The sequence below is a fragment of the Drosophila subobscura genome, chromosome E (genome assembly GCF_008121235.1).
Source record: "Drosophila subobscura isolate 14011-0131.10 chromosome E, UCBerk_Dsub_1.0, whole genome shotgun sequence".
Classification (NCBI taxonomy): Eukaryota; Metazoa; Arthropoda; class Insecta; order Diptera; family Drosophilidae; genus Drosophila; species Drosophila subobscura.
Window position 1 is genome coordinate 10546314 of NC_048531.1, and position 15964 is coordinate 10562277.

At 50.1% G+C, this 15964-nt stretch overlaps 4 protein-coding genes across 6 annotated transcripts; 2 read left to right on the top strand and 2 right to left on the bottom strand.

Annotated features, from left to right (window-relative positions):
* The first annotated feature begins 9 nt into the window (after nucleotides 1–9).
* On the top strand, nucleotides 10–7476 carry LOC117892423 (bcl-2-related ovarian killer protein). Of its 3 annotated transcripts, none has more exons than XM_034798655.1 (5): nucleotides 10–111; nucleotides 6388–6678; nucleotides 6737–6883; nucleotides 6935–7243; nucleotides 7306–7476. In XM_034798655.1, exons 2-5 carry the CDS (start codon nucleotides 6424–6426, stop codon nucleotides 7468–7470), a joined length of 876 nt encoding a protein of 291 aa, XP_034654546.1. In that variant the 5' UTR covers nucleotides 10–111; nucleotides 6388–6423; the 3' UTR covers nucleotides 7471–7476. The 3 variants fall into 3 exon arrangements, with proteins under 3 accessions (XP_034654546.1, XP_034654547.1, XP_034654548.1); XM_034798656.1 differs by having other exon boundaries at nucleotides 15–111; nucleotides 6435–6678; XM_034798657.1 differs by having other exon boundaries at nucleotides 20–111; nucleotides 6450–6678.
* Nucleotides 3592–5676, bottom strand: LOC117892424. Its single transcript, XM_034798658.1, has 3 exons — nucleotides 4616–5676; nucleotides 4374–4546; nucleotides 3592–4318 (listed from the first exon to the last, which is right to left on the bottom strand). The coding sequence occupies exons 1-3, from the start codon at nucleotides 5515–5517 to the stop codon at nucleotides 3789–3791; spliced, it is 1605 nt and encodes a 534-aa protein (XP_034654549.1). The 5' UTR covers nucleotides 5518–5676; the 3' UTR covers nucleotides 3592–3788.
* Nucleotides 7477–7941: 465 nt separating the features above from the next.
* LOC117892420 (electron transfer flavoprotein subunit alpha, mitochondrial) lies at nucleotides 7942–9267 on the bottom strand. The gene is made up of 3 exons (XM_034798653.1): nucleotides 9110–9267; nucleotides 8896–9036; nucleotides 7942–8817 (listed from the first exon to the last, which is right to left on the bottom strand). Exons 1-3 carry the CDS (start codon nucleotides 9149–9151, stop codon nucleotides 8008–8010), a joined length of 993 nt encoding a protein of 330 aa, XP_034654544.1. The 5' UTR covers nucleotides 9152–9267; the 3' UTR covers nucleotides 7942–8007.
* Nucleotides 9268–9591: 324 nt separating this feature from the next.
* On the top strand, nucleotides 9592–13233 carry LOC117892419 (RNA/RNP complex-1-interacting phosphatase homolog). The gene is made up of 8 exons (XM_034798652.1): nucleotides 9592–9741; nucleotides 9826–9901; nucleotides 10290–10489; nucleotides 10555–10601; nucleotides 12195–12302; nucleotides 12364–12591; nucleotides 12645–13022; nucleotides 13104–13233. The coding sequence occupies exons 1-8, from the start codon at nucleotides 9719–9721 to the stop codon at nucleotides 13109–13111; spliced, it is 1068 nt and encodes a 355-aa protein (XP_034654543.1). The 5' UTR covers nucleotides 9592–9718; the 3' UTR covers nucleotides 13112–13233.
* Nucleotides 13234–15964: the final 2731 nt, after the last annotated feature.

A 15964-nucleotide genomic window follows, 5' to 3' on the forward strand; every position in this document is an offset into this window, starting at 1 on the left:
CTGGCTCAATTCATTTTCAACCTTCGACGTGTTCGGCCGCCGCTGGCGACCGCTGAAGCTGTATCAAAACGTATTTCTTCGTGCCGTTTCATTTCGGAAGTAGTGAAATCGGTTAGTGGTTCATCCCATAAGCATATTATGTACGCTTCTGACGTTTTTTTGGGGCTATACTTTCGGTTTCCGGTGATCAGTGACGATTATTTTTGTTTGTTGCCCCTCCCACTGCTGCTGTAGCTGTAGCCTTCGGCCAAAACTCTGCTGTGACCGTGAATATTTCACACATATCACACCCCGTATTCCGCCCCGCGGTCGAAAACGCGTAACGCATAAATAATCAAGTAATTTCCATGCAATTCAGCGCGGAGAATCGCTGTTCCTGTGTGTCGGTGTGTGTGTCCAACCTGTGTGTTTTCCCTTAAAATAATAATAATAATATTGCTCAACGCAAAGCAGAAAGCCGAAACCCGAAACCCGCACCGCAAGCCCATTATCAGCTCCAATTGCGCATCCATCCGACAGCCAAAGATAAACAAATATCCGTATCAATGCGATCCACTTTCGGCGATAAGTAAGCCGCAGAAATAGGAGGAGGAGCAGCGGGTGGGGGAGTGGCACTCATTTATTTATTAGCCTAATTGTTGCTGCTCGCCGGTTGAACGCACTTCCACAAAAGAGCTCAGCGAGGGTCATGGCAGCGCGGGTTTTTTAATTAAATTACATTTTGTTTGTTGTGTGCGAGTGCGTGTGCGTGTGCGTGTGTGTGTGGGGGGATAATCAACTCCACCCACACCACAGCTAGAAAGAGCTGGCAATAGGCTCAGCAATCGACTTTTGCCATAAATGATTTCAGTTTTTATTTTCTAAAAGCTCTTCGAGTATTTTGGGAATTTTATTATTATTTTATGGCGACAATTACGGTGGGCATGGCAAACGCCATCAAAATGAGTAATAAGTCAGCGTCAAACGTGTCCAAGAAGGAGAGTTCCATGATATTGGAGAGGGAAGTTCTAATTTTGTTCTAAAAAATAAATAAATACTGCAGTTTGCCGCCTTATGAACGTCAGAAATTAATGCAAATCAGCTCATAAAAACTTATCAACTGTTTGCTTTGCTAAACCCAGTGCTAAAGTCTATAATTATTGTCGCACTTTTTGCACCCATCTCTCCAGAACTTCAAGTACAACAAATAAAAGTGTTTGGCTAGGGTTGTGGGCCATGTGATTAATGTGGCTCAATTGTGCGCAAACAGGCTGGAAACTGAGTACTGACCTGGAACATTGCAATTAACTGGCAACACACTCCCCGCCTGCACCCATCGATCTATTGTTGTGGCCCCACCCGGTCCCCTCTTCACGTTCGATTGAATGACGCAGATCGGTTAACTGTGCAAAAGTGCAAAGCCAACAACTAATGATCTGAACAATGTTTGCCACCTGTCGCTTGTAGATGTATCTCTGTATCTCTGTGTCTGTAGCTGCATCCACGTATCTGTATCTCAGTATTTGTCATGTCTGGGACGGTGTAAATTACAAATTGCCAACGCCAGCAGCTCCAAGCAGAAGCGCTGCTGTAAGCCACTAATTTACCCATTTTCATTTCCATTTTAATATTTTTTTGCTGACCACAAAGTTTAATTCGCTGCATTTAGGTTGTATTATAATATTATGTGACACTTCGTGGCTGCTCGAATTGCTGCATTTAGCTATGAAATGGCATTTTAATGCACTTCTCTCGCGCTCTGCGTCGTCTCTGATTCGATTAACCAATCAGCAAACGAAAGTCAAATTGCTGGCACGCCGAATTGGAGCAAAATGTATAAATTCCAGAGGCGTGTGGAGGAGGGGAAGGGGGTGGCTTGTGTGTGCACACCCGCTGCGCCTGCGTAACTGTCAAACTGTTGTACAGAAATCAATAACACAAATGTTAACATGCTCAAAATGCCCAACGGCAAACGGAGAGCAACAGCGCCGCAGCGAGCAAATGAAACAAAAAACAAGTCGAACAACCAATAAAATGTGCAACAACAACAGCAACAAAATATCAATCAATGAAATAACCAACAAACAACAAAAACTTAAAGTTTAGGCCGCGTTCGGGCGTTCGGGCCAATCGTCAGTCGGCAGTCGCGCGATAAAGCATTTGACACTTTTGGTTAATAAAAGTTGCTAATGAGTTGTGCGTTTTTTTGTGACTGCACAGCCAATGGGAGCACAGGAGATTGGAGCATGGAGCAGTAGCTGGTTAGAACAGGATAAATGTGCCATAGAGATTACAATTTGAGCAGCCAAAAGAGCTTGAAGCGGGGGGAACTGCCGCTTTCAGCTTCACAGCTTCAATTGCTTTTCTGGCATATTCCCTCAATCGATCTCTCTCCGCCTGCTTAATGATCAGCTAGGCATGTGCTTTGTGCCTAATTGTCAGCCTTTTGGTGGGTCGTTCGATCGGTCCATTCACAGAACCGACATAGTCGCCTGCCTGCCTGCCTGCCTGCCTGCCTGGCATAGCTCTTGTCCATTGTAAATTGACTAAAATGAAGTGCGCTCATAAATATTTATTAGCCATTGCTAAATTGGGCACTAAGTAGTCGATAATTTAAGCAGACCACAGAGCACAGACCAGTCCAGAGACGCGACATGAAAACAGCCCCAACATTTGGCCGATTTGGAGGCTGGTGAATGAAAAGTGTAAATTGTCGGCTTACCCAAGAGCCAAGACAGAGCTGCAGTCGAGGATGGAGTGGAGAGTGGAGAGTGGAGTGGAGTGCAGTTTGGAGTCTCCAAACACAAAACACGAACTTAAGCGCCAGTTGGGGACGACATTAATTTATGGGCGCCAAACATTTTGCCTGCCATTTAAGCGACAAAGACAAAGTAGCCTTTTGCCCGACTGTTGCCTGCCTGCTGCCTGCCTGCTGGCTGCTGGCTGCATCTCAGCGATGTTAGCTACTCGACCAGGAACGTGTCGGGATTATTAATTAGCCCCCAGTCGGAGAGGACAGCGAAACCTGAGCAAAATTGAGCACCTGCTGATGATCTGTGGGAATATTTTGTGCAGGTCAAGAAGGATGCAGCGACTCCCCCTAGGATTCGTCCATTTCTTTGACAACTTGCAGAGTGTTTCCCTGCCCAGATTGTGCTACACCCCAGACAATAATTAGTGGCGCGGCTCGGCCCCCCCACATAGCTTTTGCCGATGACAATCGGACAAACGCTGCTAATTGGCTGCGATTTTCATGCCCATTAAGCGTAAACTGTCTGGCTGGTGGGCTGGCTGGCTGCCTGGCGATGGATTAACATACGAAAATGACTACAAATTGCACCAAATAACAAAGCCAAAAAACACAATGCCAGGCCAAAATCAAACCAGCAGAGTGTGCGGTTTCATGAGCTGCACCCGAAGCGTGAAAACGTGATAAAATTTGAGTTCGTTTCGAGCTGTAAGTCTGGCCTGGCCTGGCCTGGCCGTGTCTCTGGCCATAATCTGCGCCCAGAGATCACAATTTGCGAATTGCGCGCGCAGTTTGGAAATCAGTCAGTCAGTCAGACACTCGGCAGTTGGTTAGCCACTAGAAATAGTAACAGTCTGCGGCTTCAGTTGTTTTATTTGTACTCCACGCGGCTGTCCAATTACAAGCGACATGAACATAAATAAGATTTTATTAAGTGCTAATTTCTGTTTGCTGTTTAAGGCTCAAAATGGTCAAAACAACGCCGAGCTGGCAGCTGGAAATACGGGAAAAATCCACGCTAAAGTGTGAGACTTAGAGAGGGATTTCCCTCGCACATTTTCTATCTGCCAAACTTGTGCAATGCCACCAGGGCCACGGCCAGGAGAAGCGCCACAAATGCCACACTGCCCCACAGTGCCAGCGATTTGGATGCGCCCAGTACATGCCTCATGGCTGGCACTTCCTCCTCCTCCACGCCGGGCATAATCACACGGAAGGACAGTTGGCTGAATTCCGATATCTCTGTGCCATTGCCGGCTGCGGCAGTCGTGTCGGCATTCCGCCTACGTCGCTGTGCCACCGAGGGCAGGCAATCCTGTGCCGTAATTTGGCAATCCTCGCGCTCCAGGCAGCCGCTGATGCGCATGGACATGACCAGAACGTCGCCACTGCGCATGCCCGGAAACATCACCGCCTTGAAGTGGAAGCGCTGACCCAGCGGCGGCTCCACGATGGGCGCATGACTGCAGATGGCCTGCATGGCAGGGTTCAGGCAGCCCCGCGAGCTGATCAACTGGACGGTGTTGAGGACTTCCCCTCCAGCGGCAATGCGCTGCAGTTGGACGTCACTCAGCTTGGTGTAGTTCCAGCCTAAAAGGGGGGGGGGAATCATTCCAGGTTCCTTTTTCTCGTACCTTCGACTCACCATCGCCTGCCAGGACATGGGCGCGCAGCAGCAGCTCCTCGCCCAGCTGCACCGCTCCGTTGGTCTCCAGGTGGCGCGTGTAGCCATTGCTGCCGCGTCGCAGCAGCTCCACATGGGTGCGAAAAGCGTTCTGGTTGCCCCCATGCGCATAGTTGCCCACGCTGCGTGACTGCCTGCAAAGGGAAGAAGGAGAAGCAGCAGCTTAGCATCAGCATCCATGCCAGCTCCTTCGAGCTACCCACACATCATTGGCCACGCCCATTTTGAGGGCATGCGTCTTGACGGCCACCCGCTCCTGGGACTTGCAGTGCAGCGTCAGAATGGAGTCGCCGCCGGTGCGCAGTCCCCTGATGGCGGGGAATCGCAGCCGCAGGCACAGATCCTGGCCGCAGGAGCGCACGCCGCAGCGCTCGAAGTCCGCGCCGGCAATGTCCAGCAGCAGGAAGCTGCGCGCCAGCTTCAGTTCGCAGCGCTTGTCCTGCACATCGTCGCTGTCGTGATCCACCGTGGGTGCGGCGCCCAGGAAGCTGTCCAGCTTCAGCACCGCCCGGAAGAAGCCCTCGGGCAGGCAGCGCATGTCCTTGAGGCGCAGGCGCAGCTCCCCAAGACTCTCGCTGGGCGGCAGATAAACCGGAGCGGGTGTGGAGGGCGCATGATAGTCGTAGCCGGGGGAGTGTATGGTCTCAATGTCCTCGCCCGGATCCTGTACGACAATGGGCTGTGGAGGGGTGGTCACAGGACTGGCAGGCGGTGGGGGATAGTAGTAGGCGGGGTAGGACTCCTCGCCGGGCTTGGTGGGACTCTCATAGCTGGGCCGCTGCTCAATGGCAGGCGGCAGATAGTGCTGGCTGAGGGGAATGAAGTTGGGTTGTGCCTTGGCCTTGACACTTCGATTCTCAATGATCTCCGGCAGACTGAACTCCGTGGTGGCCACAGGCGCAGCCACTGCAGCGGGTGCCGGGGTGACGGGAGAACCATAAAAGGCAGAGGGACTCAGCCCGAGCTGGAATGGCGCCTGGCCATGCAGAAAGCTGCCCAAATCCGTGGGCGATGAAGCGAAAAAGTGCGACACATCCGCCAGGCAGCCACGCAGGAGGAACACGAGCAGCAGGCTCACAATTGGCTGCGTCCCACTGGTTGACATTCTGATGGAACACTGACTGAACGGGCACAGGGGGAAAGTGACTTTATAAGCAACAATTTGACCCGAATTGCGTATGGAAACCAAAGCATTCGTCACTTTCCAGCCGGCCCAGACACGACTTTGATGTTTGATGTTTTTTTTCGGGCAGACTTTCCTTGGTCACGAGTCCACGAGGTATTGATTGGGGGGCATTGGGTGAGGTTATGTAAAGCTAATTGTCAAGTACTCCCCAGACAACGCATCCTCCGGTCATCGGTTGTGCCACAAATCATTTGGCCATTTGACATCTCGCTTGCGTTAGACTAATGACAACAACAGCAGAGAGCAGCAGCAGAAAAAAATGCAGCTGGCAGGCAGCAAACATCATAGCCGACACAGGTTGCCGCATGGCAACATTTTGGCCATATTGCGGAGCCAATCAAACTTAACGAGCCGACAATCTGTCCGATATGTGCCCGAAAAGGAGTCTGGCTCTGGCTCTGGCTCTGGCCCGCAGCCAAGAGGCCATCAATGAGCGTCATAATCGCATCAAAAGGCCACGAACTGGCTGTAATTTTCGAGCAGCTTAAACGTGTGGGAAGTGCTTTCAATGCTGTCCCTTTAGACAGCGCACTCTGACGATTATGAATCAAGTTTCGGCTGCGGTTTCATTTCGCTGCGATCGTTGCATCTCCCCCGGGGGTGGCCACAGAGATATTTGCCAAATGGAATGCAATTAATTGAACTTACAAGAGCGACAACACATCGTGGGGTATCTATCATTAAGGCAGACCAAAATAAGACACAGACAGCGTCTCTGTGTGTGTTGCGGTGACGTCAATTAGTTTGCTGATCGCCTTTGATTTACGATTGCGTTGCCTTTCCCTCTAGGAACTGATCTCTCTGCTCACATTTCTGTCTAACACAATGCCCGGCAGCCACGATAATTTCAGCCACGGCTTCCCCATGGCCAGCACCCAAAGCGAGCGTCTGCTGCAGGCACAGAATCGGCGCAAGTTCAGCTTTCCGGCCACGCTCCATTCCGCCTCGCTGCTGGAGGTGGGGCAGCGCGAGACGACGAGGCGGCGCCTCAGCAACGTCAGCGATGTTGTCACACGCAAGTTGTCCTACACCATTGGCTGGAAGGCGGCACAAATACCCGCACAGGACATCATCACACAGGTGGGTGCAAGAGTTGGGAGCTGATTTTGAGAGCCTCTAATCCTTGTCTGCCCTGCAGGGTCGCTGCTTGTGCGGACACTACATCAAGCGGAGGCTGAGACGCTCGGGTTTGTTCAACAAGAAGTTGGGCCTGCAGCGCATACGCAGCATCCTCGGCTCCACCTCCATGGGCATTGTGCGCGATGTCTTTCCAGCGGTTCAAGTGGTGCGTAATTCCCTCCACACGCTCTGCCACTGATGCACATTCTCCTTGCAGCTTGGCGATGAACTGGAACGGATGCATCCGCGTGCCTACAACGGCGTCGCTCGACAGATTTGTCGCAATCCCGGCGGCGAGTTCCACACACCCGATGCTGTCAGCCTGCTGCTCGGGGCGGTGGGTCGCGAATTGTTCCGTGCGGACATCACCTGGAGCAAGGTCATTTCGCTGTTTGCCATTGCCGGCGGCCTGTCCGTGGACTGTGTGCGTCAGGGGCATCCCGAGTATCTGCCCAAGCTGATGGAGAGCGTCTCGGAGGTGATTGAGGACGAGCTGGTGCCCTGGATCAATGAGAACGGTGGCTGGGTAGGGCTTCTTTCTCCACAAACATTCATTGTAGCTCAAAGCTTAATGTTTTGCCCTTACAGAGCGGCATCAATACGCATGTGCTGCCCACAACCAACAGTTTGAATCCGCTCGAGTGGACGACGCTGGTGATAGGCGTGGTTTTTGGCCTTATTCTGCTTTTTATGTTCTTGCGTTTCATAGTGAGCACAATAATACCCAAAATATATCAACGATTTACGAACTGATTAACGCAGAGCTATTGCTGTTTGAATTTGCGCGCCAAGAGTGTGCTGAAACCTTGCAGCACTGCTTCACCTTTCTGTTAAGTGTGCAGCTCTGTTAACTGTGCAGCTCTGTTACTTGCAGCAGTGCTTCTTGGCTCTGTTAAGTTTGTAGCTTGAGAATTTGTGTGATAATCGCGCGATCTTCTTATCTTCCCTCTCTCTATAGCCATTTGAAATATAAACAGATCAGCAGACATTCATTGGGCTTACGAAATATCCAGCCAATACTCAGAATATCTGCGAAACTGTTGCACAATCCATCAGAGCTGATAGCACAAAACTTCGATTATAATCCACTTGATACAATTGTGGACACACAGATACATGGTAGATAGATGGTTTATTATTATTATACAAATGGCGAGAGAGGGAAGACGCAAAGGTAGCTTCTGCGGACTAACATTAAAATTCAATAAATGCAACAAACTCTTCTCAATTCTTGATCATAGAATCTGATCTGATATTATTATGCTACAACAAGGCTCCACGTGGCTCCGCTTACAACTTGCCGGTTAGCTCGGGCACGGCCTTGAACAGATCCGCCACAATGCCGATGTCGGCCACCTGGAAAATGGGTGCCTCCGGGTCCTTGTTGATGGCCACAATCGTCTTCGAGTCCTTCATGCCGGCCAAATGTTGAATGGCGCCCGAAATGCCAACGGCAATGTATAGATCTGGGGCCACGATTTTGCCCGTTTGTCCAATCTGCAGATCGTTGGGCACGAAGCCAGCATCGACGGCGGCACGGGAGGCACCGACAGCAGCGCCAAACTTATCGGCCAGATCGTAGAGCAGCTTGAAGTTATCGCCAGACTTGAGGCCACGTCCACCGGAGATGATGACCTTGGCGCCCGTCAGCTCGGGACGGTCGGATTTGGTCAGCTCTTGGCTGACGAATTCGGACAAGCTGCTGGCATAGTCGCCGGCTGCGGCCTGCTCGATGGCGCCGCTGCCGCCACTGGTGGCCGCTGGCTGGAAGTTGGTGCCACGCACGGTGATCACCTTGATGGGGTCCTTCGACTTGAGGGTGAGGATCGCATTGCCCGCGTAGATGGTGCGCACAAAGGTGTCCTCGGACTTGATGTCGATCACCTCCGAAATGGGCGACACATCCAGCTTGGCTGCCACACGGGGCAGCACGTTCTTGCCAAAAGCCGACGCGCCGGCCAGGATGTGGGTGTACTTGAACTGCGCCTGGGCGGCCACAATCAGTGGCGTCAGCGACTCGGAGGTGAAGCCCTTAAACGCGGCATTCTCAGCTACCAGAATCTTGGTGACGCCCTCCACCTTGGACAGCGCTTCGGAGGCCTGCAAATGATTCGATGTTTGTGCGTGTGATTATGCAAAAGCTTCGAGAGAGCAGCAACAATAGCAACAACAACATACGGGTCCGCATTTGGTGCCTGCCACAAGAACCGTCACGTCACCGCCGATTTTCTTGGCCGCCGAAATTGTGTTCAGTGTGATGGGATTCAGTGCCTCATTATTGTGCTCCGCCACCACCAAGGTGCTCTTGCAGCGCTGCAGCTGCAAAAATATTCAATTATTTAATAATTTTCATCCAGCAGCGCCTGCGCCAGCCGCCATGTCAGTGTCTTACAAAGCTGCTGCGCATTAGGTTACGCGTGTTGCTGGCAAACATGGTAAAAGGTTGTGCTGGGTAACAAATCGAGCTGCGGGATGTTCTGATGGAAGACTTTTATTTAGTTGCTACAATTAATTATTAATTAAACAGAGTCCAAAGGTTTCTTTTTTTTCCACTCAGCTGTGCAGTGTGACCGCGAAATTATCGATAAAATATACCACACGACCATCAGAAATATACCGTAAATATACCGAACATCTTAAATCATTTTCCTCGATTTTGATGTTCCATTTAATATAACTATCTAGTATGGATTCTCGGCGCTTAAGCTACAATTTTATCCTATTGAATAATCAATTATCGACAAGATTGGCTAGTTTTCACGACTTCCTTTTGTTGGAATTAAGTTTGAAACGGAAAAGGTTTACCAACAATATTAGCATAAACGTTACGTGAGTGGGAATGGATGCTACGTTTTGACAATTTGTTGCTTGCCAACAGCTGTTTTCGAACTGTCTGGCAGCGCCGTAATTTATACATTTCGTTTCGTCACATTAATTTTAAACAAAATTAACAAAAAATTAAAGTTTAAGCATTAGCTGAATTGTTTATAAGTATTATCCAATGGGCAAAGGCGTACCAGATAGGTGGGTACACTTGAATTGGCACTTAACTCGCTATATTTGGACTAATTTGCGTTTGTTTTTCCGACGTGCGATGCGCGCTTGCAGATGGCTCGATTACAGTGCCATAGGAAAGCGTGTACCCGGCACGCGATTCATAGCGTTCAAGGTGCCGCTGAATCAGGTGAGTTAGCTTTCCCCTTGCAGCCAAACCGGTTGGCAGGAGAGGAGCGAGCGAGTGATGGATGCTGAAAAGGGCCCACCAGGACCAGGGGACCACCAAGCGAGCGCCAGCCAGAGCCTCTAAAAATAAATAACAACAGACAAAAATTTGTGCATCGTAATTATGCATAAAAGTGGCAACTGGAACATGTTGCTCTGCACTCGAGTGGCCGAGTACTACCTACCGACCCCACATGAATATTAAATTAAATTGTTTTTGCTTAATTAAATAACGCCACAGAGAACGCGGGACCTCCTGCTTATTAATTGCCTTGCCCCGGGCCCAGTCGCATAAATTGAGCAATTTTTCGCATGTAATATGACTCTTCCCCCTGTATTTGCCCTTGCAGAATCTCAATAAACATGTGGACGAGGAGCTGCGACTGGGGCCCGAATCGGTGCTGGAGTCGGTGCCCAATCTGGGCATGATCATCGATCTGACCAACACAGACCGCTACTATCGGCCGCAGTCCTTCACGCAGAACGATGTGCTGCACCAGAAGCTGATGATACCCGGAAAGCAGACGCCGTCAGCGGCATTGGCACAAAAGTAATTACAATAAATTGAATGTTTTAATCATTTGGCTGACTCCCAGGAACTTTTGGCCATTGCAGATTCTGTCGCTATGTGAAAGACTTCCTCGCGGTGAATGTGGACAATGGTGAGTGGGTGCGAAAGAGTCGGCGGCCGTGGGAACGCTTTCACGTCAACAATGCCAGATGCATATCTGTGGACACAATTAGAGATGCAAAATATATGAACAAATCATATCAAAAGCGACTTGCCGTCGTCGCACATGCAATTACCACGTATCCCCAGGCTCAGGCACAGGCTGCACTGCCTCCAGAGATTCCTATCTGCCAGCAAGCGTAGAGCAAACACAGCAGAGCCAAGTGGCTCTGGCCAGAAGGAGAGAAAATCTATTTAACCTTTTAGCGCACACCAATGTGGGCGCGCACACTCAATCAGTCAGTCAGTCAGGCAGTGAGGCAGCCAGGCAGTCTGTCGGAGTCGGGAGCTGGGAGCTGGGAGCTGGGAGCCCGAGCAAACAAATCACTTATGCTGCAGCTCAGTCATGCCTCTGCACACAAAAGGGAAAAGGCATTTCTAATTATACACAAAAGGCAGGCACACAAAACCGCATTTCATTTAAATTTTCATAACTAAAGAAATGGCAAGGCGAGGACAGACAGGACAGCCATGCCAGGCATGCCAGTCTGCTGTTGTGTTATACATTTCATACCCTCTAGGGTATTGTAGCTTACGTTCCTCCTGTCGATCGTTGCAGCTGGGGGCGTGCGCACAACCCTTGATCTGGCGCTAATGTATGTGCGAACAGCCTCGCTGCTCGTTGCAAATATGCAGAATTCCTAACCAGAATGCATTAAACGAGGCTCCAGCGCCCTGTGGCATAATTAAAACCCGATCTGGCGCCGCTGTGCAAACAAAACAATAAATAAATACGCGAAGACTGCCAACGAATTTACAACGAAACAAATCACAGGGAAATAAGTCAAATTCAAGGTGGTCGCGACTTGTCAACGGCCAGCAGCAGAACGGGCCATCTGCAGTCTGATTTCTGATTTACAGTGGAACTTGGGCATGGGTTTTCTTTACTTTAAGTAACTTTAACTCCAGGCAGCTGCCTTTTGTGGGCTTTTGGCTCCAGTGTGCAGTGCGACAGAGATCTGCGCCAGTCTTCTGCTTGGTCTCGTTCCCATTCCCAATTCCCATTCCCGTTGTCGTAACTTTATTTTGCCTGTAAGTTGGCTTAAATGCAAGCCAAACATGACGTACTCCTGGCAGCACTCTGGCACTGAGCACACTGGCAGTGACCGCCGCCCTGATGGCACCGCACCCGCATAGTGCACCGCGCTCGCGACCTGGTGGCTTGTGTCTGCCTCCTCCCGCCCGGCCGTGTCCTCCTGCTGACATGTTTTTGTGAAATTTATTGCCAATGTTATTATTGGCAGAGCAGCGGCGAGCGGGCGGTCGGGCGGGCGGGTGCGCTGTTTTCTGTTTTCTAGATTTAGCCCAGGACGGTCGCTTCTGCTTTTATGCCAAATTGGCAGGCCGGGTTTCTCTTGACTGTTTTGCGTGGGTGTGGAGCAGCACAGAGCAGAGCTCAGAGCGCATTCCTGTGGCCGTGTTCACTTTTGAAATTTGTAGCAATTTGCGACAACATGCGGTTCATGCGGGGCTGGCTCTTGGCACTACTAAAACATTCGAATGCTTTCTCTCTCCTTCTCTGCAGATAAACTGATTGGAGTCCACTGTACACATGGCGTGAATCGGACTGGATACTTGATCTGCTACTTCATGATAACCATGCTGAACAAGTCACCCCTGGAGGCCATCGAGAGTGCGTTCAGTCAGCGAACTCTATCACCGAATAATTACCACTTGATTCCTCCCAATTGCAGGCGTTGCTGCGGCACGAGGCCACAAGATTGAGCGCGAGAACTACTTGAGCTCGCTGCGACGGCTGGCCAAGCTGGATGCGGAGTCCAGCGAAGAGCCCAGCCAGGACACAGGCTATACGAGTCACTACAACAAGCGGCACAACTGGAACGAGCAGGCAGGCGGACGACAGCAGCATTATCAGCAGCAGCATCAGCCGGAGGGACGCTATCAGCAAAGATACAACCAGAGTGAGTAGAGCATTAGCAGTAGGGAATAATCCATTAACTGACTGCCATTACAGGAGCCCATGACAGGAGCCAAGATGATGTGCGACAGAGCAGGTGGCAAAGTAACAGCGGTGGCTACCGCGACCATAGCAGAGGTCGCCCACAGCAGGAGGATCGCTTTGGGTCGAGCGACAATGGATGGAAGCAGCAGCAGCAGCGGGGTCGTCAGCAATATCAGGATAGGAGCAGAGATCGCATCACGGACTGGCGCCGACCTCAACAGCAAGAGCAGCGAACAAGCGGAACATATCATGGAGATTTTCGCAGCAGGAATTCGGACTGGAAAAGCACCAGAAATGGCCATAGCGATGATCCTGAATGGAACAAGCCACATTGGAATGGCGCCCAACACAGTAACAACTGGCGACAGAGCCATGAACAGGCGAGAAACGGAAACGATTGCAGATACCACATACGTGATGTACCATACAATGATGACAGAAGAAATAATCGACACATTCAATTCAATGCAGGCGACTGACTGAACCTTCAATAAGCTTTCAAAGACTAAATTCAACCCACCAGACCACCAGAGTAACGACAGCAACCAGAGCAACACATAAGCTACCGTGTAAAGAACAATTAAAATTCATTTGCAACATGGAACGAGAGAGGGAGAGGGCAGGCAGGCTACAGGCCATAATGGTAGTTAACAAGCAGTCGGCACAGATCGTGTGAAGATACAATAAAAACGCTGGCAACAAAATTTGCATTTGGCTGCGGGCCACAGGCCGCGCGTGAAATTCCTGGAAATTAGTGACCAGCGCTGCTCCTGTGTCAAAGCAAATGTCAAGATCATACAGAAACAGTGGAACAAACCCAACCAAACCCCACAGAAATCCCTGCAGAATATTCGTAAGCAAAAAATTGATTGATTTTAGCGTTTAATATTAGAAGTGAGTGCAAGTGAAGTGTAAAGTTTGAGAGTTTTAATCATGGAATTAAACCATTAGTGCAACATTTTGATGTGTTGAGTTCTGTGTGAGTCCCATGGTGCACGGCTTGGGGGCACAAACGAGTACCTGTCACATTGACGGCTCCTGATCGTTTCATTATTTCGTCATGGTGGTCAAATGTCAACTTATTAGCATAAATGTTGCTGCTGCTGCCGCTGCAGCCCCTCGGGTACCGGCCGACAATCCTTATCGGCAGCGCACGATCAACGATTGTCATTATGGCCAATGGACCGCGAGGCTCGGACAGCGACAAATCGTTGGCCATTACAATGGATCGAATGGAATGGCAGTCGAGGCAGCGTCTGCTCGGAGCATCTGAGATCGTATCGCATCGAAGATCTGATCTGGCCGCACCGATAAACGCCTGGTGTGGCATGTGGCGTAAAGTTGTTTGTTGCACGCTTAATTGGACAGCGTTTCGTTTCGTTTGGTTGTCGTGTCTGCTTCCTTTTTCCCTTTTCTTTTCTTTTCTTTATTTTTAGCATTCGAGTGACCCAAAGACATAGCTACTTTAAAGGGAAAGTGCCACATCAAAGGCCAAAGGGGATGGCCAAAGATATTCATCGGTTGCGAAATTAAACTGTGAACAAAGGGAGCAAAAAGTCAATCAGATTGCTATTCCCTGCAGTTGTAGCCTCAATAATAATCCTCCCTTCTATTTATAAACGCAGCATTAGTCCCTCTAAATGGCTCTCTCTCTCTCTTCAGCTCCTTCTCTCTTGGGGGTCTGGATCGGATCTGGTTCCTCTGTCCGGTATATGGGTCTTTTGGTCATGCCGGCTGTCTGCTCCCCTGACTGTCATAAATTGCAAAATCAACCAAAAATTGCCAATTGTCAGGTTCCTACCATATTCGTTTGCCTTTTTTTTTAGTTTATGGGCAGCGGGGCTCTGGAAAGTGTTGCCAATTTCCACGCTGGCCATTTATCTTAGCATAACTTGGAGCGCGATAATTGCATTCCAAGGCGACGCTCCAGCCACAGACTCGCGAGTTAAGTCTCCACTTTGAAGTTCGCAGCGGACAATTAGGCACGGCACATAAATTGCCATCTCATATGCGCGGTCAGAGCGCGGGGCGAGGCGGGGCGCGGCGCGGCGCGGGCATTGATTTAAATAATAGTATTTAACTGTGCTGCTGGATCTGTGCGGCATGGGACGTGGCAGCCACAATCATCCGGCCATTTCAATTAGCCAGTGACAAACAATGGGCTGTGCGAGTGGTTGGCTGGTTGGGGGGATACCTGAGGGCGGCAGATATCACTGGCTGGGCACTGAGCACTCAATTGTTGTCCGCGAGCCTTTTGTCTGCCCCCAGCGAGATTTACGGTGTCGGTCTGTCTGGCTGATAAGCGCAAGCAGACGGATTGAAATGCTGAACAAAAGGGTCAAACATTCAGGTGAAAATTTTAATATTTTTGCACCAAAAACAACAGCAAAAGTTAGTCTGAGTTATTTTAGAGGCCGAAAGGTACAGTTATAGTGGATATAACTTATGGCAGATGTGCATTTCGCTTCGATTGAGTGCGAGCCAACCCTCAATTGAAATGCAATTCCGGTTTGCACGGCACCCAACACTTGCCATTTATCGGCGAACGCAATCTTAATTAAAAGCCGCCCCCTCCGCCAGATAAAACAAATGTTTACTTTAAAGCCGATTGGCATCGGGTACGCATTGGCAGGATCTGCAGATGAAATCGATTTCGAGTCGCGTTGAAAACCCACGAGCAAGCGCAGCAATTAAAGCGACTGAAGGGCGAGAGTTTATTGTGGAACCTCATGGATATGGATGCAAGGCACGCACATGACCCAGGGTGTCCGCCCCATCATTAAGGCGAGGTCTCCGCTCCACTCCAAACGGGTTTCCTGCGTTGTCGTGTGAAATGTGTGTCGCTGGTGGGAGGACTACAGGGACCATCAATTGCCGATGATCATCATCATCTCCTCTGGGTTTATCTGCAGCTGCCCACACAAAATGCAGTCCAGTAGAGTTGCTTCTCTTCCCTACCCTGCCAAGCCATCAAATTTATTCTATTCCGCACAATCTTTTTATGCACACTTTTTGGGTATTTTTTTTGGCTGTGGCGCCGCAGCATAAACTTTATTGTCGCCACATTTCTGCTGCATACTTAATGGCGCCACGGCGGCACACGGAAAATGTGCCAACCCACAATGCCGAGTGTCAACGAACTTTAAAATGCGAATGGAATGCCAAATGGCTTGAGAAACTCATCCACCCACTCAGGCAGGCAGGCAGGCAGGCGGGCAGGCGGGCAGAGCTCCCCCCCAGACATTTATCTGGGATACGCTGCAGTCCCCCCAAAACGACATCTTTGGTTCCTTGGTTTTCTTTTCGGCAAATATTTGTGCAAGTCAGCAGCT